This window comes from Nyctereutes procyonoides, unplaced genomic scaffold, assembly GCF_905146905.1.
Source record: "Nyctereutes procyonoides isolate TBG_1078 unplaced genomic scaffold, NYPRO_anot_genome, whole genome shotgun sequence".
Taxonomy (NCBI): domain Eukaryota; kingdom Metazoa; phylum Chordata; class Mammalia; order Carnivora; family Canidae; genus Nyctereutes; species Nyctereutes procyonoides.
In genome coordinates this window covers 7,496,365-7,517,260 of record NW_026575043.1, presented here as the reverse complement: position 1 = coordinate 7,517,260, position 20,896 = coordinate 7,496,365, and the positions used below count along the sequence as shown (strand labels likewise).

Below are 20,896 nucleotides of genomic sequence, written 5' to 3'. Positions count from 1 at the left end.
AACCTGAGCTCTGTGCTGTTTGGTAAAAATACCTGAAAATGGAATATCGGTAATAATCAGAGGGTTGGGAAATCCCCAGCAGTATCAGCCCAGAAATCTGAATTCAACACCTAAAACTGCTTTGATGCTGCTGTGGACTTTCCAAACCCTACTTCAAATCAGACTGTTATTACTAACACATAAAAGACGAACATCTCACAAGTGCAGAAAGCTGTAAGCAGAGTCCCACCACTACAAGGGACCAGGGGCACATCTTTTGGATAAACTAAAAAAACACAAACGGGTTAATGAGCTCATCGAGTGGTAGATGGTCAACGTTTGTGAGCCCAAAGGGACAGTGGTCTTTCAATAAAGCACATTTTTAACCGATATAAATGATGTGATATTACTTTTCCCACTGACTACACTGATGTTGGTGAAACTGTAGGAATTGGCCATTAATAAGACTGTAGCAAGTTTCCCCTTTATCTTGTTTACCAAAAAGGTTGACTTACTTAAAATAGAAAGCTTCTGGAAAGCACACAACCAAGTACTGTTATTAAATTACACATTCTGAATTCCTGCTACAAAACATATTTCTAGATTGGATCTCCTTAGAGTCTTTTTCAAGAAATCTTTCCTGATAAATGCAATTCGGAGGCCGTGCTGCAAAACTCTTGGAAATTCTTGGGTATATGGCACCATTTACCCATGGGACTTGACCACAGGCTGCTAAAGGAAACTTCCTCGTGTTGTTCAAACGAATCTGAGAAAACTGGCCCCAAACTGACATTAGTATCTGCATCTATCATTCCAAAGAATGCATACATCAACCCCACATGATGAAAATGGGAATGGAGAATTTTATATTTAAACAAGTCAAGCCTAACATCCAACTATCAGCAGCCAGCTGGGCCTTCTGTTAACTTTTCAATCAGAAATTAGGCCTATCAATCTGAAATGAAGGTTCCAAATAACAATATGCAGACCTCACCAGTTGGTAAAATGAACAGGTGCCCAAGTTTAACTTAACTTACTCCTTCATTCCGATACAAGAATGTAAATAAAATCCCACTTCAACAGACAGTTTATTAAGTTCCTACACAGCACGAAGCACACCACAATGACTAAGATCCGTGCTCGGTCACTGCCCACAAACAAGGTGTATCTTTTCTACAGTTGAGTCTCAGCACTTTTGCTCAAACAGCTTCTGCTTCCTGGAATACGCTGCCCATCCCACCTGGCTCGGGCCCAGCACATTCCCCTTCTCCTCCTCCTAAAGCAGCAACTCCCAGGAAGTCCCCACTACCCCACCCAGATCCTCCCAGTTCCCTGGGGAAGTGGCAGGTACACACACTCCCTGAAGCATGGAGCTCACTGTATCCTAAGGGTTTACAAAGAATATGGTCATTTAGGGGTGCCTGGGTGGCTCAGTCGGTTGAGCCTCTGCCTTCAGCTCAGTCGTGATCTCAGGGTCCTGGGATGGAACCCCGCATCATCACATCATCGGGCTCCCTGCTAAGCTTTTTCCTCTCCCACTGCTGTTCCCCCTGCTTGTTCTCTCTCTCTCTCTCTCTCTCTCTCTCTCTCTCTGTCTGTCAAAAAAATGGATGAACTCTTAAGAGGAAGGGCAGGCAGGCCTCCCAGGGTCAGGCAAGGCAGAAAGACCAATAAATATGGAAAACATAAGGTAATATCCGCGATGTGGTATGCACAGTGCTGTGGAGAGACAGAAAAAAAAGAAGGCACCCATTTGGCCCTGGAGCCAAGGGAGACAGCAAGGTAAGGGTTACAGAGAGCAGGAAGAGATGGGATAGGAAAGAAGAATGGGGAAGAACAAGGCTCAGAGGGAAGGAAGGGTGTGGTTGGAAAGCTGGCAGGTGCAAAAGGCACAGAGCATTTGAGGTATAAGATATCAACAGTCCGCTGGGGGACAGCACACGGAAGTAAGTGGTGGGTGCCCTGCAGTACAGTGCCTAGGAGCACAGCTGTCACAGGTCCTGGGTTCGAGTCCCGCCTCTGCCCCCACCCCCAGGACTACAAGGAGTTACACCCTGTAGGCCCACTGTTTAAATGGAAGTTTCTGGCATAGCTTTCAGTGTTGTCATACCAGTTAAATGATATAATCCTCACAGAGAAGCTGACTGAATGCCTGACAGCACAAGCATTCACTATACAGAGCTGTTGGTGTCGTTAAGCCAGAAAGGTAAACCGAGGCGAGGTTATAAAGACCCACCTCTTGTTCCAGGAAGTACATGGCCACAGCTGCACTCTCTCTGCCTCCCTTCAGTGACTGTCCAGTTAAGCCACCAGATTGCAACACCCGGCAACACTTTCCAGTGGGGCCAGCCCAACAACTGAACTCACCCAGAGTCCCCTCGAATGGAGACTGCTCATCCTCCTGCTCTGTGTGCACAGGCTCCTGCAGGATCTGGACAGAGGGATGGCCCTAACTCCACCAGCCCTGTCCTCTCAATTCTATAGTGTTTGTGATTTAGTCCTCATAATCTTGCCTTCAACACATCTTACCCTTTGATATTCCCTGTTTCTGCAAGCTGCCCTCTACCTCTGGAGAGCAACCTCCTCTGAACCGCAAAGGAACTTTCCACCACATTTATGTGCAACCCCAGGAAAGACCATAGTGTTTGGGGTTGGTCACTGGGCACCCAGTGACCAGCAGAGCAGGACTCTGGGACCCCAGGGGGCCACCCATGCCTCCCCCGAAGCCTGCCATCCACCCTGACCCTCATGCCTAGCCACCAGGCCCTCCTTGTCAACTTGCAGCCACATGCCACTCCTGACTTCCTCATCCCCCGTGACTCATCACCCCACCTCAGCCCTCCTCCCCACTGTTGACCTCCTCACAGTCCTCCCTCCACTCTACCCTAAACCCCACCCCAAACCCCGAGGTGCCCTTCCCAGCTCTCTCCCTTCCCTCTGAGGCTTGGTGGAGAACTGCCTGCCTCCAGGCACCTGCCTGCGCCTTATACCGCCACAACAGGCAAGTAGAGAGGAGGACGTCACTGCCCTTCCAAATCTCCCTCTGCTGCCTTACTTAGGTCATTTTCCTTCTACCTCCCTTAAATAAAACCTGTGCTCCGTCCAGACTCCCTCACACAGAGCGAGGTGGACAGAGCAGGTGCTTGAGCGCCTGAGGGCAAGCAGTGCCTTCTCCCTCTGGCTTCACACACCCAGAATCTACTAGAAGGCTTCGCTCTTGCAGTGGCTCCAGCTCACATCCCCAAGTTCACCTGCCGCAATCTCTTGGGAGGAAGTGTGCGAAATCTCCCAGTACCCTGCCACTCCAGGCTAAACCCAGCTGTCATCCCTCCTCCCACACGCACACCCAGATTTTTGTCACTGCCAAGAGAAGCTTCACTAGGAATCTTCCACAGCACCGTGCAGGCCCAGCTACCCTCCCCTTCCTCTACACCTGCTCCTCAGAGTCCCTCCAAGCTCTGGCTGTTTCCCTTCCAAGTACTTGTCAGCATCTTTCAACACCCTTCCTTCTTCGCTTTTCAGCAACCTTCTCTGCAAAGGTCCACCGGTTTTACTTTTGCTCCTACAAGGAGCCCCTGAAAGAGAAAAATCACAAATTGGCACAAACTCGTGCCGCTAAAAATTTGCGATTTTCAGTGGGTTGGTTACACTCAGCAACCCGTTACATGGACCCTGGACGGCTCTTCCTCTGCTGCCCCACAGACAATGCTACACCCACCTCAGACCCCCATGCGTCCTCCATCCCTGCATCCTGCAGCCAGGAGTCCTGCACCACATCACAAAATGTCACAAAATGAAAATCTTTTCATAACTTAAGCCCCCCGGGGCCTTCCCTTTGATGGCACCAGTGGCCCTAAAATTCAGTAGGCCGGAGAATCCCCTGGGGAGCCCCCATACCCTCACATTTGGATTCACCAGTTTGGGCCAAATCCCAGAAACATGCATGGCAGCGGATTCTCACAATAGTCCACGCATCAAACCTGAAGTTCTTCTCTAGCAAAGGTCTGCAAAGTCCAGGCCTCGAGCCAGATCCAGCCCACTGCCTATTTTTGTATGGCCTACCTGCTAAAAATATACATGTGTGTGTGTGTTTTATTTTTTAAGGGTTGAAAATAATCACAAAAAGAAAATTGCCTGATGGATTTAAAATTATATGAAACTCTGATGTGATGTGCACTGGATGTCATATGCAATTGATAAATCACTAAATTCTACCCCTGAAACTACTATTACACTATATGTCAACTAATCCGAATTTAAATAACTTTTTAAAATATATATTATATAAATATATGTATATCAAATTTCAGAAGTGTCCATTAATGAAGTTTCATAAGAATACAGCTGCAGCCAATTATTTACATATTACCTATGGATGCTTTCATGCAAAGTCAGAGTTGAGTAGCTGTGACAGGCTGCAGGGCCAGTGCAACCTAAAATATTTACTGTCTGGCCCTCTACAGAAAAGGTTTGCAGACCCCTGGCCTGCAGGATGAAATGCACACACCCCACCAGAGCCCTCTGGCTTCCTCCTGATGGGACTCCTGCTCTCTTCCCTGGCCCAGACCCCGCAGGCTGCACACAGCAGCCCACCATCCACCTCAGTGGGCTCTCAGTTCCCAGAACAAAGCACAAATTCACTCATCCGCTCCTCTGAATTGTTCTTTCTACACACCATGCCTGATAAATGCCCCTTCATCATCTTGCAAGACCCAGTTTGTGTCCCACCTCATCAGCGAGAGGCTCTCTCACAAGCATACCTCAGTACCCCCCCATAAAAGCAGAATAGATCTTTCCCTTCCTTCTGCTTCCTCTATGCCTGATTAATTTGCATCCCAGTTAGCTGTGTGCAGCAGTGGTTCACAGACTTTGGCGGGGTTCACTAAACCAACCCCCCGGGGCAGCAGATGAGGCACTAGACAGAGGATGACCATTTCTAACTAGCGTCCGAGCTGCTACTGCTGGCCCAGGCACTACACATGAGCAAGAACTGGTGTATCTGTCCCTGCCTCACCCAGCAAAACTTTGAGGATGGGCCCTATTTTAATCCTGTTTAAATCATCACAACCTAACGCTCCCCAAGGAATTCTTGAGGCGCACCACAGAAACTCAGTACTTATTTGCAGCCTAACCCAATTACTTTTCTCCTGCTAGCCCATCATTTTCAAAATCAGACAATGAAGGGGAGATTCTACTGGGCTTATGTTCTATGGCCTGCCATATGCCCAACCCATCCTGAGGTGGGATGAATTGGAAAGCCCCAAGGCAAAGAGCAGATTGTTCAAGTCAGAAACCCAAGGGTACAGCCTGGAGGTAGCATCAACGGAGGGGTCCAGTTAGGCAAAGAACCCTTCCCTCTACAAAGGCTGATCTGCTGTCCTTAAAACAAGCTTTAAGGGCAGCCCCGGTGGCTCAGCAGTTTTACCGCCACCTTTGGCCCAGGGTGTGATCCTGGAGACCCGGAATCGAGTACCACGTTGGGCTCCCTGCATGGGACTCGATTCTGCCTATGTCTCTGCCTCTCTCTCTCTCTCTCTCTCTCTCTCTCTGTCTCTCATGAATAGATAAATAAATAATTTTAAAATAGTTTTAAATAAATATATACATAAATAAATAATAAAAACAAGCTTTAAGTATATTGAAGTTCGATAATGCACATCATTACCACTGGCACATTTGTTACTAATGATACATATTTATTAAGTACCTACTATGTCCTTGGAATACAAGGAGGGATAAAATCTCTACTTCAAGGAGACTTTAAATGAGTTTGAAATTCAGCATACAAACACAGCAAGAGGGGGATCCCTGGGTGGTGCAGCGGCTTGGCGCCTGCCTTTGGCCCAGGGCGCGATCCTGGAGACCCGGGATCGAATCCCACGTCGGGCACCCGGTGCATGGAGCCTGCTTCTCCCTCTGCCTATGTCTCTGCCTCTCTCTCTCTCTCTCTCTCTCTGTGACTATCATAAATAAATAAATTTTAAAAAAAAATTTAAAAAAAAAAAACAAACACAGCAAGATAACTAACAATCCAAGGTCATGTTTACCAAGTGTCAAAAGTAAACCTGTCAAAGCTAAATAGTAAATTCTACAGGAATCCAACAAGTCCTGTGGTTTGGTTTTCCCTTCTCTGTTCCACCAGAGCACCACCTACAAATTTCTGCTAGCACCTGCACAAGTCGGTGAGTACACACTACTTGTTCATTATATGGGGCCTTTGTCTCCTCTGATGGTCTATAAGCTCTTCCAAAACAGGGACTTGGATTTTTCTGATCCTTGTATTTCTACTACCTGGCCAGGTTCGTGGCACTAAGAGCATTAAATAAATATTTAATTGATTGAATAATGAGGGTGGAACATGAGCTGAGCATTTAGCCAAGGGCAAGATTTAGGTAGGAAGAAACACGAAGGGGCAGCCCGGGTGGCTCAGCAGTTTAGCGCCGCCTTCAGTCCAGGGCATGATTCCAGAGACCCAGGATCGAGTCACAAGTCAGGATCCCTGCGTGGAGCCTGCTTCTCCCTCTGCCTGTGTCTCTGCCTCTCTCTTTCTCTCTGTGTCTTTCATGAATAAATAAATAAAATCTTTAAAATAAATACTAATTTCCTTTAAAAAAAAAAAAAAGAAGAAGAAGAAGAAGAAACATGCAGGTTGGGCTTTCTAAGGATGGACAAAGGAGCCAACCACTGACCAAAAGGTCTAGACAATTAAAGAAACCATGAGGTCAGAGGCCCCAATGGAATCATCAAAACTCACTACTGGTATCACCATTAGTGAAGAATGGCAGGTCTTGAGAGCTGGTCTTCGTTCACCCAGCCTTTCAAACTGTAATACAAACTTGCATTAATTGTCCTCAATCTTTGCTGCTTTAATCTCAAAATCATTTCCTGAGTTCTTATGTCCTGGTCTGTTTTTCCCTTGCTCCTTTTTCTGATCAGGTTGCGGGGTGAAAAAATGAGACCCAGACAAGGAATCCTAATTCAACAATGAATTGATACTTTATGCGAAAATACAAAAGTTCAGGGTGCCGGTGGGTAAAAACAGCCTTGGCACCCAGAGCTCCCCCACCCCATTTCAACTGGAAATTCCTTAAAGCCAGCAAACTGGCTTCCACAACTGGCTTTCTCAGCTTCCACAACTCCTAGTATATGGCCACATACCACGTAAATTAATAACGTCAGCAATATCCATCCATCTCCGTGGCTAAATCAGTCTTGCAAACTTCGTAAGTGATGGTTAAAGGCAGATGGTGACTCAAACCACAACCAAAACCAACTAGAGAGGGCATGAGCTGATGGCTTAAACAATAAGACAAAACACATCCTTTGTTCCCTGATTCACTATGAAAGGGAAAGAAAAGTGCTTACCTCATTTATCCTGGGTAAGTGAAGCTTTATATCTGAATAATCCTACTAGTGGCCAGAACTCCGTACTTGCTAGAGATACAGGAACCTGCTGTTTTAGAAATGCAACTTCCAACAAACTCATCTGTGAGGCACCTGTGGGGGTTCCTATGCCATCCTTCATTTCCCACACTCTGCATCTGAATTCTGTGCTCTACTCACTTCTAATTAAATAAGATGATCTTACAGTTAACATCTTTAGGAAGATGTCAGACTAGTAAAATCCTTGGAAATTAAAACCATAGACTTTTCCTCACAATCACACACAAACTTCTACCAGGAGTTAACAGAACAGACAAATGGAAGAGGCAAATGAAAAATAAGAAAAGGGTTCTTCACTCACGCAGCAGAATGCTCAGTGGACATTTCAGTTTTTGCAAGTAATAAACTACTTGACATGGGGACACCCAGAAGCCAAAGACATCCTCAGAAGTGCATTCCATTCATAAATTACAAATATAGGAGCATCCAGGCGGCTCAGTGGTTGAGCATCTGCCTTTGGCTCAGGTCCTAATCCTGGGGTCCTGGGATGAAGTCCAGCATCAGGCTCCCCGCAGGGAGCCTGCTTCTCCCTCTGCCTATGTCTCTGTCTCTCTCTGTGTCTCTCATGAATAAATAAAATTTTTTTTAAAAAAATTACAAATATACACATGAAATGTTAAGATGGGCGAGAAAAGATTCAATGCCTTCAAGTGGCATGTGAAGAGCTACTTGAGTAACCTGAAGTACATGTGTCATCATGTTTAGCATATCGAAGGCCAGGAACAAGTCACTTTTTAATGGGACAGAAGCAAACATTTATTAAGGACTGTGCTCTTGTCCTTGGATTGTCCTCCAGATCTGGCTCTATCTTTCTCTTCCAAGTTCTGTGCTGGGGGGTGGCACAGGGTGGGGTGGAGCCCCTACAGACTGCATCACCAGGACACCCCAAGCCAGCCACACTTGGGTGGGGTCTGACCACCAAGAGAGAACAGGCAAGAGCTGGAAGGGCTGCAGATGAAGAGGAGAAGCACTGAGGTTCTCTCTCTGCTTCCCACCTACATCCCAGAAGGGCCTGGATGCAGCTCTCACTGGGCCATGGCAACAGCACATCCTCCCCTGTCCTCTTGCTAGTCCAGGTTTTGGTATCTGAACGCCCCCTAAATTCTGCCTACATCCCTCTAGTTCATTAAAGCTTCTTCACTGCAACCTGTTGAGTTAAATTATTTTTGCTGCTGGGGCCCTGCCTGAGTGCAGAACCTTTCTGATGTCGGGCATTTTCTATCTACATAAAATTCCTCAACTCCAAAATGTAGATCTGATTTTACCCATGAGGACACTGGGGCTCTTAGAGGCCAGTGGTCACAGAAGCAGTCACCAAAGAAGTTTGCTGGCAGAGCAGGTCAAGTCTGACATCTAAGACTTTAAAAGGCCTTGAAAGTGTGAGGGGAAAAAAACACACCAAGCTTCCAAATTCTCAAGCCACAATTTAGCCTCAAACCACATTACTTATGGTTTGGGATTTGCCCCAGGCCTTAAATAAACAAGCAGGGTCATTGCCCTAGACTTGCTTCTTCTACCAAAAGCCACTCAGATGTGACCCTGCGGGAGGGTGCTGGGACCACCCTAAGATCCACGAAATAACAGGGCTCCTTCCTTGCCCATTGCTCATATCTGTCCTTCAGTTTATTCCAGAAATTCCTTTCTCCCAGCCTTAAACACCCTTAAGGCTCTTTGATTTTTTTTTTATAAATCATTTTTTTTTATTTATTCATGAGAGACACAGAGAGGCAGAGACATAGGCAGAGGGAGAAGTAGGCTCCCTTGTAGGGAGCCTGATGAGGGGACCCAACCCTTGCACCCGGGATCACGCCCTAAGCCAAAGGCAGACGCCCAACCGCTGAGCCACCCAGGCATCCCATTTCTTTATAAATTAAAAACAGGGTCCCTGAGACAGAAATCCAGAAGATTGGGGATGGAGGTGGATGCAGTGAAAAAAGCACTCAATAACATCATACTAGCACTTCCCAGTTGTAACTTGTCAAGGTCTCCTAACTATCCCTTTCCACGCAAAAAGCCTCCCTGGACTCCTCTCTCCAGCAATGCCAAATAACTTAAAACAGAAACTGCAATTAAAATAAATTCTGATGGGGGTGGGGCTGGGGCTGAAGGGGTAAGTACAAAACACACTCCCCTTAAGGAAATTCAGCTGGGAGTTACAGTAATTTCAGGACAAAAGAATTCGCTAGCCTCTCCACCTCTGCCCCAGTCCCTGGGTCTCTCTCATCCTCACTACAAATTACAAAAGCACCAGTCAGCATCTGGTACCTCTCCCAAGGTGTTAACTCTCTGGATTTTCAACTGATGAGAAGGCAACTACCAGGAGGAGGTGGAGCTCTGAATCAGATCCTTGGAGGGAGCCAGGTGGATGGGTGGCTTAGTAAACAGTATCTGAATAAGGCAAACAGCCAGATCTCACTTCCTCATTGCAGAAGGAATGTGAGTGGTGAAGGCAGCAGGTATTCTCCCGTTTGGGGGGGGAGAAATCACTAGCAAAAAGCAAAAAAAGAAACCTGGAGCAAAACTCAGTATGACACGAAAAAGGAATGTAATCGGCCCTCCTCCACCGCTCCCCATTCCACGAAGTCACCACGTATTTATTGACTCACTATGAAATACATAGCAGCACTAGCTTGCAGCACCTAAAGAGAAAAGAAAATGAGTAAGACAGCCTCAACCCTCAGGCAGGTTTCATGTTCAGGAATTACTGTTCTTTCCTGCCATTCTCAATTTTAATAGGAGCAGACAATTCCTGGACAGTCCAAGTAACTTCCACGAGCCTCTCTTCTCACACTAATGTAACTCACCCAGGAGCCTGGGACCTCAAGGATAAACCCACTGAATAAAGTAAGGGCCCTCAGGAAACCACAGGGTCCTTGTGTAATTCCTCCCTGTGGACGTCATACGTGGTACAAAATAACTGTCACCCTGATGTGACACGAGTTCCACCGCCCAAGTCTAAAACCCAGGTCCCCCTGTTCAAAAGCTACAGGCTACCACCGCCTACAGAGTCATCAGGCTTCTCTTTTAAATAGAGATGTCTAGGGGCGCCTGGGTGGCTCCATTGGTTAAGCATCTGTCTCCGGCTCAGGCCAGGCTCAGATCATGATCGTGGGGTCCTGGGATCGAGTCCCCGCATGGGCTCCCTGCTCCGCGGGCCGCGGGGAGCCTGCTTCTCCCTCTCCACCCGCTGCTCCTGCTCTCTCTTTCTCAAATAAACACTAAAAAAAAAAAAAAAAAAGTAGAGACATTTAAATTAAAAATAATAAAGACTCGACCACGCTGATAGAAAAAAACCCTTGATTTATCTATCAAAATACTTTAGAACCTGGTTACAGGAAACGAGGCAACCCAAAACCTCAAAAAGAAAAAAAAAGCTTATTTGAACCTGTCTGCCAGTTGTTTTTTTTTTGTTTGTTTGTTTTGTTTTGTTTTGTTTTTCTACACTTGCAGGACAAAAAACATCAAGCCGGGGGGCGGGGGGGAAGAAAAAGGAAAAAAAAAAAAAAAAGCCCACCTGTGGAGCGTGTGGAGCGTGTGGAGCGGTGAAACCCGCTCGGGCCCGGGAGGGGTGCGTCGGGGGCGAAGGGGCCCCGCGCCCGCGCCCCGCGCGCCCCGGCCGCGCGCTTACCTGGTCCAGCGGGATGCCCAGGAGCTCGCTGAGCGCGTGCAGGCAGGTGGAGCCCGTGGTGCGCTGGGAGCGGCTGGACGGCGGCCGCGCTGCCATCCCGCATCTTCGGGAGGCGGCTGCCCCGGCCCAGCCCGCGCCGCCCCGCTCGCCCTGCCGCGGCCCGAGAGCTCGCGCGCCGCCGCCTGCCTCCCGGGGACGAGCCACCAGGCCGGGGCCGCGACGGCCGCGAAGTCCCGGGGCGCAGACCTGGCGCGGGCTCGGCGGCCCCGGGGCGCGGGGGGGGGGGGGGGGGCGGGGCGGGGGAGGCCGCGGCCCCGGCGCTCGGCTTCCCGCTGCCGTCCTCTCGCCGCTCATTGGCCGGGCCGCGGGACGGCCCCGGGGGGGCGGGGAGGAGGAGGAGGAGGAGGAGGAGGAGGGAAGGCGGGGAAGCGCCGCCCCGCGCGCCCAGCCCTGCGGGAGCCCGCGCCGCGGACCGGGGTGCGCGGCTGCAGCGGGGCCTGCGGTCTGGGCCGTCCTCTTCCTCCTCCCGAGCCCGCGGGCCTGCCCCGCCCCCGCCCCCGCCCCCGCCCCGCGCTGCCCCCTCCGCCCGGGCCGCCCCGGGCCCCTCCCGGCCGTGCCCCCGCGGGTCGGCGCCCCGGTCCTTCTCAGCGCTCCCCTTTCCAGCCCCCTCCCTGGCGGCCGTCGCCCCAGAGGGTTAACGTGCCGGCGGCTGGGAGCCCGGGGAGAGCCGGCGCCCCGGCACCCACGCCCCCTCTCTTCACCCTCCTCTGAGCAAGACGGGGTTTCCTGCACCCTGATCCGCGTCACCCCAGCAAAGGCAGAGCGCGGCTGGCTTCTGATCGCTTCCTCCCATCCCTCCGGATTGAGAAATATTTGGCCTCTGGACGAAACGGGTGTTTCTGTTACGTGCATCCCGATACACTTTCTTCGTGCGCGGGTTCTCAAAGGGGAAACGCTTCCTCTCTGCCCCCAGACGGGGACAAATGTATCACTGGCACTCGGGAAGACTGTTTCACCCGATCCATGGGTTTCCAGAATCATGCGAGTCTTGCAGAGTCTTCCCAGGAATGGCTGTGCGCCAGCTGATGAAGAAAGCTTTCAGGAAAGTAGTGCCCTGAACTGATGGGCAGAAGACCAGGGGAAAGGGGGCCCACGGGAGCCCGCAGGATTCATGGGGAAAACCGAGCCCAAAGCTTTTGCATCAGCAGTTTACCTGGGAGATGTTATTGAACCGAGGAGAATCCAAAGAGGGGGGCAGTGACGTCCAGGCAGACCTTATATGGTGATCAGTGTGGCCTCTGACTTCAGATGCACTTGCAGGCCTGCCAGATACTGGTAACAACTTCCCCTCCACAGCCCAGCATTCAGTTTTGCCTGCTGGAGGAGTTCCATCACCAAGGGGCTGCCCTGAATTTTACATCACCAAGCCAGAGTCCCTCAACCAATGTTCCCTCACCAATGGAAGGAAGGAAGGAAGGAAGGAAGGAAGGAAGGAAGGAAGGAAGGAAGGAAGGAAGGAAGGAAGGAAAAAGAAAGAAAGAAAGAAAGAAAGAAGAAAGAAGAAAGAAAGAGAAGAAAGAGAGAGAGAGAAAGAAAGAAAGAAAGAAAGAAAGAAAGAAAGAAAGAAGAAAGAAGAAAGAGGAAGGAGAAAGAAGAAAGAAAAAGAAAGAAAGAAAATGTCCCTACTCCCACTGCCGGTCCCCATGGAGCTGTTATAGGAGGCCACCAACAGCGGATGACAATCTCTGCTTGACCCTTACCACACCCACATTCACACTCACACAGGCATAGGATTGCCCATCAGCTAGGCTAAGACAGGCTCATGAGATATCACATAGTTCTGGAAACTGAGCAGAACTGAAGCAGTGCTCCTCTTACCTGGAGCAGAATGGCAGCTGAAGTGAAACGTCTGAGGGCAGGAGGGGCTTGAAATCATTGCGTGGGGAAAAAAACTAAGGCACCTAGATGGCACACAGTTAAGCATGTGACTCTTGGTTCCGGCTCAGGCTTGGGTCCTGATCTCAAGGTTGTGTGACCTCAAGGTCCTGAGATGGAGCTCTGCATCTAGCTCCACACTCAGCACCATCTGCTTGGGATTTTCTCTCCCTCTGTTCCTCTTCTCCATGCTTAGGCTCACACTCGCATTCTCTCACTCTTTCCCTCTCTCTCTCTTTCAAAAAATCAGCACTTAGATGTGAACTCCCAGGAAAAGTAGGCCAACTTGGGGCGTATTCATGAAGGAAGTACTCAGACCACTCATAATCTTCTACAAACAAATCTATGTTCTTCAGACACCAAAAAAAAAAAAAAAAAAAAAAAAAAAAAAAAGGTCTTCGCATTGTCATAGATGTGAAAAGAGAAGAATAGCCCTCCACAGATTTCCTTCTGCTCAACAAAACAGGTTCCAATCTTCTTCAAAATTTTCTCTTTAGGGACTCCTCAGTGGCTCAGCAGTTGGGCATCTGCCTTTGGCTCAGAGTATGATCCTGGACTCCCTAGATTGAGTCCCACATCAGGTTCCCTGCATGGAGTCTGCTTCTCCCTCTACCTATGTCTCAGCCTCTCTCTCGCTCTGTGTCTCTCATTAATAAATAAATTCAATCTTTAAAATAAAATAAAATAAATAATTAAAAAATAAAATTTTCCCTTTATTTTTTTTTAATTTTCCCTTTAAAACAAAGTAACTACGCTTAGATCCTGAAAACAAAATGTCAGAGAACTTAAATCTTAATAGTTCTGTCCTGTTGATACTATAGTACAATTAATGCTAAAAAGAATTATCAGATGGGGCACCTGGGTGGCTCAGTGGCTAATTGTCTGCCTTTGGCTCAGGTCATGTATCCTGCATGAGGCTCCCCACAGGGAACCTGCTTCTCCCTCTGCCTATGCCTCTACCTCTCTCTGTGTGTCTCTCATGAATAAATAAATAAAATCTTTTTTAAAAATTTAAAAAAAGAAAAGAACTATCAGATGGTACAATATCCAGTGAATGAAACAGTTCCACTACAGATTAATTAAATGGGCTTCTGAAGGATGGGCTAGGATTCTAAGGTCCATAAGAACTCCACCATGGACACATCACTCTCTTTTCCTTCACATTTATCTCTGTTCACATCCCTTGTCAACTGTAGATTCATAATAATTATTATTATATAGTAGCTATAACTTTACAAGAGTTGTTCCAATAGCCCATGAGGTAGTTACTATAATTTCTATTCTATAGATCAGAAAACTGGAGTTTAGAAAGTTAAGTATCATGGTTGGTTTGGGGGGTGAAGACAAAGCATATCTGATTCCAGAGCCTGGGTTCTCAGTCATTATGCCACATTGCCTCCTCTAAAACAAAGCATTTCTCTATTAAAGACCCACTCACACATGTGGCACGGGCCTATCATTCCTGTGGACAGGAATTACATTTATTGTTCAAAAATGAGGTGGCAGCAGTGATGCTACAGGCGCTCTGTCTTGCCTGTTTTCTTTTTTATTCTTCTTCTTTTTAAGTAAGCTCCACACCCAGAGTGGAGCCCAGTGCAGGACTTGAACTCACCACCCTGAGATCAAGACCTGAACTGAGATCAAGAATCAGACACCTAACCAACGGGGCCAGCCAGGGGCCCCTATCTTGCCTGTTTTCTATCTGCAATAGAATGACTCTTGATATCAAGATCAGTCATTTAATCTCCCTTACAGAACCATGCTCAGGTTGTGAACTCATCCAGAAGATCCAGTGCTCATCCTGATGACTGGTTTAAAATGAAAGGCCAGCCAAAAAAAAAAAAAAAAAACTGGAAAAAAATCCTGGCATGTTTCAGGAAGGCAGCATGATCCTATGGACTGATACAACTCAAGATCAGTCACATGCACTCCCCAAAACAGCCAAAGATACGCAAACAACAAAACTGAATTAAAACAGTCCTCAAAGTTTACAAAAGTGTAACCCAACCCCTCAAGAAGGTAAATTCTAATAATCCATTTAGAAGAGATTCAACCAAAGATAATCACCAACCAAGCCACATTAACACGATCTACAGTGATTTAACCCATGAAAAAATATTAAGATTACCATCTTAATAATTCTATATCATATGCACAAAGTATATTCATTTATATCATCCTTTCTGATCCTCCCCAAAAATTTATGAAGTTGGAAGGGTAGGCAATATCATTTTTATTGTTATGCCACCACCATCCTCTCCATTTTTATCCATAATACTCATTTCTAGTAATTGGCAGGTAGTTTATACAGCTAATGAACAGCAAAAGGAGGATTCAGACCTGGGTATTCCATTGTTGTTTTTATTATACAGAACTCTTTTTATTATACAAGGAGTCCACCTTCAGGAAAACAGCAGAAATTGTTGCCTGCATAGGACATTAAACTCCACACTTAACATTTGAGAACTGATCCCAAGAATGGTCTAAAACAACCCACCATGGACATCACTCTGGCTTTGTGAGCACATTCTTTAAACATCATCCATGAAACCTTAAGGAATTTAGATTTTGCTATCAGTGTCCCATTTTCTTCACATTTTAGCTCAATCTGTTCACGCTCAGAAGATATTTTACCACCTACTTGCCTAGCATCTTTTCCGAGCTTGAGATCACAGTGAAACATTGTTTTTATATGTGTACATATTCAGAAAATGAAGAAATTAATAGACCTGAGTACCTACTAAATTTAGCTATTACTGTTAAGTATTAGCATTTTCCCCTAAGGATACCGTACCATTTAGTCCATTCAAGATAAATCAGCACACATCATCTCATTGTGCTAACCTATGTATAATCAAGGAAATGTTTCTTATGTCTAAAGATGAAAGAATCCAAAATAATACCCCAACTTCTGAAAGAAACCAGTTATGAGAAATATGAAGCAGAAATTAATCACTGAAAATGGATTGCAGGAATAAAGTCGGCTAACACAACTCCATGAACTAAAAATACTCAGAACGATATTTGCAACTGTGATTTTATAGAACTTCCAAATCTAAAAAAAAATTAAAAATAAAAAAAAAACTTCCGAATCTCAGGACTGGAGCCTAAAACTTAGAAGAACAGATTAATTAACAAATTAATTAACTCTGCTTAGCTGAAGCTTCCCCTTTACAAGCTGACATTTTATTTTTAACTTTCGTCTTTGGGGAATAAGAGCTTCCCAGAGTGTGTCCCTGCATACTTAACTGGGGTGAGTGCTCACGACTGAATTTTTATCAGTGAGTCAGGCATTATGGTGAGTGAATAAGAATATGTCCTGCAATTCAACATCTCAGGAGTCCACTAATGTGTCAAAAGTTTGTCCTTGCCCTGAAATGATGCCCCAAAAGCTAAGCTTTCTCAATTTGTGTCTGTTTCCTAGTTTTTCTTTTCTTTTTTTTCTAAAGATTTATTCATTTATTTATTCATGAGAGACACAGAGAGAGGCAGAGCCATAGGCAGAGGGAGAAGCAGGCTCCCTATGGGGAGCTTGATGCGAGACTTGATCCCAGGGCCCTGGAATCACAACCTGAGCCAAAGACAGATGCTCAACCACTGAGCCACCCAGGTGCCCCTGTTTCCTAGTTTTTCAATCTCCTCTTCTGCTCTCCTATTTCAGGTGTCACTGCCTTGCCTCACATTTTGGTTCTCCTATGATCTGGGGAACTCCATAGAGTGCCTTCACCAGACTTTGGCTTTAGTGTCTAAGGAGTTCTTAAAGAAGCGAAGTATTTCGATTTTAAGTAAACTCCATACTGTCTATCTTAGATATTCAGAGACTTTTTCCTCCCTCTTACTTCCTGCTTCTTTGGCTGTGTTCCAAATACTTACTCTTGCCAAAGAAGCGTTCTGTGAATAATAAAGTGTGATTGAAGATAATACTTGAAAGTATAGAGATAGGCAGAAACCTATCTGCTTATGCTGCCAGGATTCTCTGGTTGGCTGCAGTGGAAAAAAAAAAAAAAAAGAGCAGGGTAGGGTCTTGTCTGATGGTCTGGAGCCGTTGGGTGTGCTGACATGCTAGGCCCCCACTCTTTCCATCTCCCCACCCCCTCAAGCCTCACTATCACTATGGGTGTGGCTGCCGAGGCCACCATCATCTTAGGCTTCAGAGAACTGCACAGCATTAACTCTTTAGCCCAGTCCTTATATTTGTCTTGGGGACCCCTTGGAACATTTCTCAGATCTTGTATTTTTCACCCTTTTCAGTTTCTTTTTTTTTTTTTTAAGATTACTTATTTATTTATTTGAGAGAAAGAGTGAAGGCATGAGTAGGGAAAGGGCCAGAGGGAGAAGGAGAAGCAGGCCCCCTGCTGAGCAGGGAGCCCAACATGGGGCTCAATCCCAGGACCCTGAGATCGTGACCTGAGCCAAAGGCAGATGCCTAACTGACTGAGCCACCCAGGTGCCTCCTTCACTCTCCATTTTGCACCTGACCCAGTGATAGTGCCAGGCACAATCACTTTTTTAATTTAATTTTTTTGGATGGATGGATAGATGAATGGAGAGATGATTCCCTAGCAATCAGTAAAACCAACAGGACTCATGACAGTCTCTTTCTCTATAATTCAAGTCCTCGTGACCCATCTTGTTTGGAGCCTGTGCAGCCTTTGATCAGCACATCAGGCTGGCCAGCCCTAAATGCTGAGTGCACAGTGAAGTCTGTTATTTATAGGACTGAAGTAAGTATTGGCCTCTATTCCCTTGGCTCTTTCCTGTATCCCTAATATGCCATTTCTGCAGCTTTCATACGTTTCTAACCATTTTTTGATCATTCTTGGTCAATTCTCAGAGTATCCTGTAAAACAAGCTTAGATTTTTCACAAAAATACTACTCATGACAATTGTCAATCTTCAAGAAAGGCACATCAAGCTTAGTGGACCACAGGATGTTTTTTGTGTATTTGATGTATCCTTCAGAATTAGCATTCCCCAGATTCACTTGCGGAAACAGTGCTTTCCCTTGTGAAGATTGATTCAACACTCAGCAAATATTTATTAAGGAGCCATTATTTATAAAGAATCATTCTAGGTGCTTAGAATACACATCAACGATAAACAGACAAAAATCACTCCCTCAGTGGAGCTTCTACTCCAATAGGGGAAGACATAAAAAATATAAAAAGATAATATTAAAATGCCGGAAGATGAGAAGTACATAGAATAAAAGAAAAGTACAGCAGGGTAAACAGTGTACGTACATTACAGGGTTCAGTAGGGCAGTCAGGGTAGGCTGTATTGAGAAAGTCACATTTGAACAAAGACTTGAAGGAAGCTGAGGATTTCTGGGCACAGAACATTCCAAAAAGAGGAACTGTCTAGAGCAAAGACCCTAAGATAGGAATAGGCCTGGCAGGGTGGAGAAACGTCAGATTGGCCCAGAAGGCTGGAGCAGAGTGAGTAAGGGGAGAGAGAAAGCAGATAGGCCAACAAGGTAAGGGGAACAGGCTCTAGGGATCTTGGAAGTTATAACAATTTTAAAAAATTGAAATTAGGGATGCCTCGGCGGCTCAGTGGTTGAGCATCTGCCTTTGGCTCAGGGCATGATCCCAGGGTCCTGGGATTGAGTTCTGAAATGGGCTCCCCTCAGAGAGCCTGCTTCTCCCTCTGCCTATGTCTCTGCTTCTCTCTCTGTCTCTTATGATTATTATTTTTTAATTTAATTTTTTTACCTTAAAACTTCTTTATTACATTCAATCAAATATTATCAATGACATTTGTAAGGAGTAACAAAAGAACAGTAAACTGCATTTGAATAAAACATCTCAATTCTAATTCCAAAACTTAATCAGAAAAAAAACATATTTTAGCACAATAATAATCCATTAAATACACATCATCGTAAGGCTGTTTCTGTTATGAAAGCATTCATCGATGTTAAGAGAAGCTATTCAGCTGATACTGGAAAACAAAGTTCTCTTAAAAACAATTGCACGTTATCATTGCAATATTGTAGATTTTTTAAAAGTTGTAGATATATACTTGGAGATAAAATGATCAAATATATTTCCTGAAGCTCTTTTAGTAGATTGTAAATGCTAAATAAACATTTTAAGAAATAATTCTTAATCATAATCATTCTCTTTTTCCCCCTCTCTCTAGCCCTGGTAACTACCATTTTACTTCCGTTTCTGTGAAGTTGACTACATTAGATATTTCATATAAGTGCGATCATTCAGTGTTTGTCTTGTGGTTACTGGCTTATTTCATATGGTACAATGTCCTCAAGATTCATGCATGTAATAGCATGCAACGGGATTTCCTTCCTTTTTAAGGTTGAACGATATTCTATGTATAGACCACATTTTATCTTTTCATCCGTCAGGAGACACTTGTTTCCACCTTTTTTGCTATTGTGAATACTGCTGCTATGAAAATGGGTGTGAAAACAGTCTTTGAGACCCTGCTTTCAATTCTTTTGTGTATATATCCAGAAGTAGAATTGCTGAATCATTTAATAATCCTGTTTTACTTTTTGAGGAACCATCATACTCTGTTCCATAGTAGCTGTGCCATTTTACATTCCCACCAATGGCACACAAGGCTTCCAATTTCTACACATCCTTGCCAACACCTATTATTTTCCATAATTTTTAAAAATAGTGTTCATCCAAATGGGTATAAGGTAATATCCCTCATTGTGGTTTTGTTTGTTTGTTTTTTAAGATTTTATTTATTTATTTATTCATGAGAGAAACAGAGAGAGGCAGAGACACGGGCAGAGGGAGAAGCAGGCTCCATGCAGCGAGCCCGATGTGGAGCTTGATCCCGGGACTCCAGGATCACACCCTGAGCCGAAGGCAGGCGCTAAACTGCTGAGCCACCCAGGCATCTCACTCTCTTTGTGGTTTTGATTTGCATTTCTCTGATGATGAGTGATATTGAACATCTTTTCAGGTGGTTTTTGGCCATCTGGATGTCTTCTTTAGAGAAATGGCTATTGAGGTCCTCTGTTGATTTTTAAGGCAGGTTGTTTGGGCTTTTTGTTGTGAAGTGGTAAGCATTCTCTATATATTCTAGATATTAATCTCTTCCTTGTCAGATATTTGCAATTATTTTCTCCTGATCCATAGGCTGCTTTTTCACTTTGTTGATTGTGTCCTTTGATAAAAGTGTTTAAGTTTAATTTAATTGCACTTATCTCTTTATACTTTGTTGCTTGTGCTTTTGGTACTGTATCCAAGAAAATGTTCCCAAATTTAATGTCATTAAGTTTTCCCCTGTTTCCTACTAGGAGTTTTTAAGTTTTAGGCCTTATGTTTGAGTCAGCAATTCATTTGGAATTAATTTTTGGATATAAGATAAGGGTCTGACTTCATTCTTTTGCATGTGAGTATCCAGTTTTCCCAACACCATTCATTGAAGAGACTGTCATTGCCCCATTGAATGGTCTTGACGCCCATGTGGAAGATCATTTAACCATATATCCAAGGATTTATCTAAATTCCTTTATTTTTAATGTAAAACTATTGAACTATCATTTTGCTAAGTTCTTTAAAATCTATCCCATAAAAGGGCTTATTATTTTCCTACATAAAGACAGTTCTCTCCCTAGATGAATTCTCCTGTCAGCTATGAAAATTTTACATTTTTTCTCAACTGTCACAGTGCGTGAACCAGACTAACACCATCTTGGAAAATCAGCTATGATGGTCTTTCTGTGACCTGAAACCATCTTGAGCCCAGCCCCCCACCACACATTCTTTTTGTTTAACCACAGCCTTACATACTTCCTGGAGGCATAATGTCCTTGATCTGCCTTGGAGATATGACTATGACACACACCTATTCTCAAACATTCTCCTTCTGGGTGATCCCCAGCATGTATTCCCAGCCTTGAGGACTGTACAAGCAGATCTTAGCAGGAGG

General features: G+C 45.4%; 1 protein-coding gene across 2 annotated transcripts in view; it reads right to left on the bottom strand.

Moving 5' to 3' along the window:
* Nucleotides 1-12,330, bottom strand: part of MBOAT1 (membrane bound O-acyltransferase domain containing 1) — a 115,644-nt gene extending 103,314 nt beyond the window's left edge. Inside the window, exon 1 of one of the 2 annotated variants that reach the window (XM_055323401.1) lies at nucleotides 12,264-12,330. Coding sequence is in view for 1 of the 2 variants with exons in the window: in XM_055323400.1 (XP_055179375.1) it covers nucleotides 11,051-11,146 (96 nt within the window). In the remaining variant the exon portion in view is untranslated. Of the gene's footprint in view, nucleotides 1-11,050; nucleotides 11,306-12,263 lie in introns of those variants that run through there. The other variant, XM_055323400.1, reaches the window with a different exon arrangement.
* Nucleotides 12,331-20,896: the final 8,566 nt, after the last annotated feature.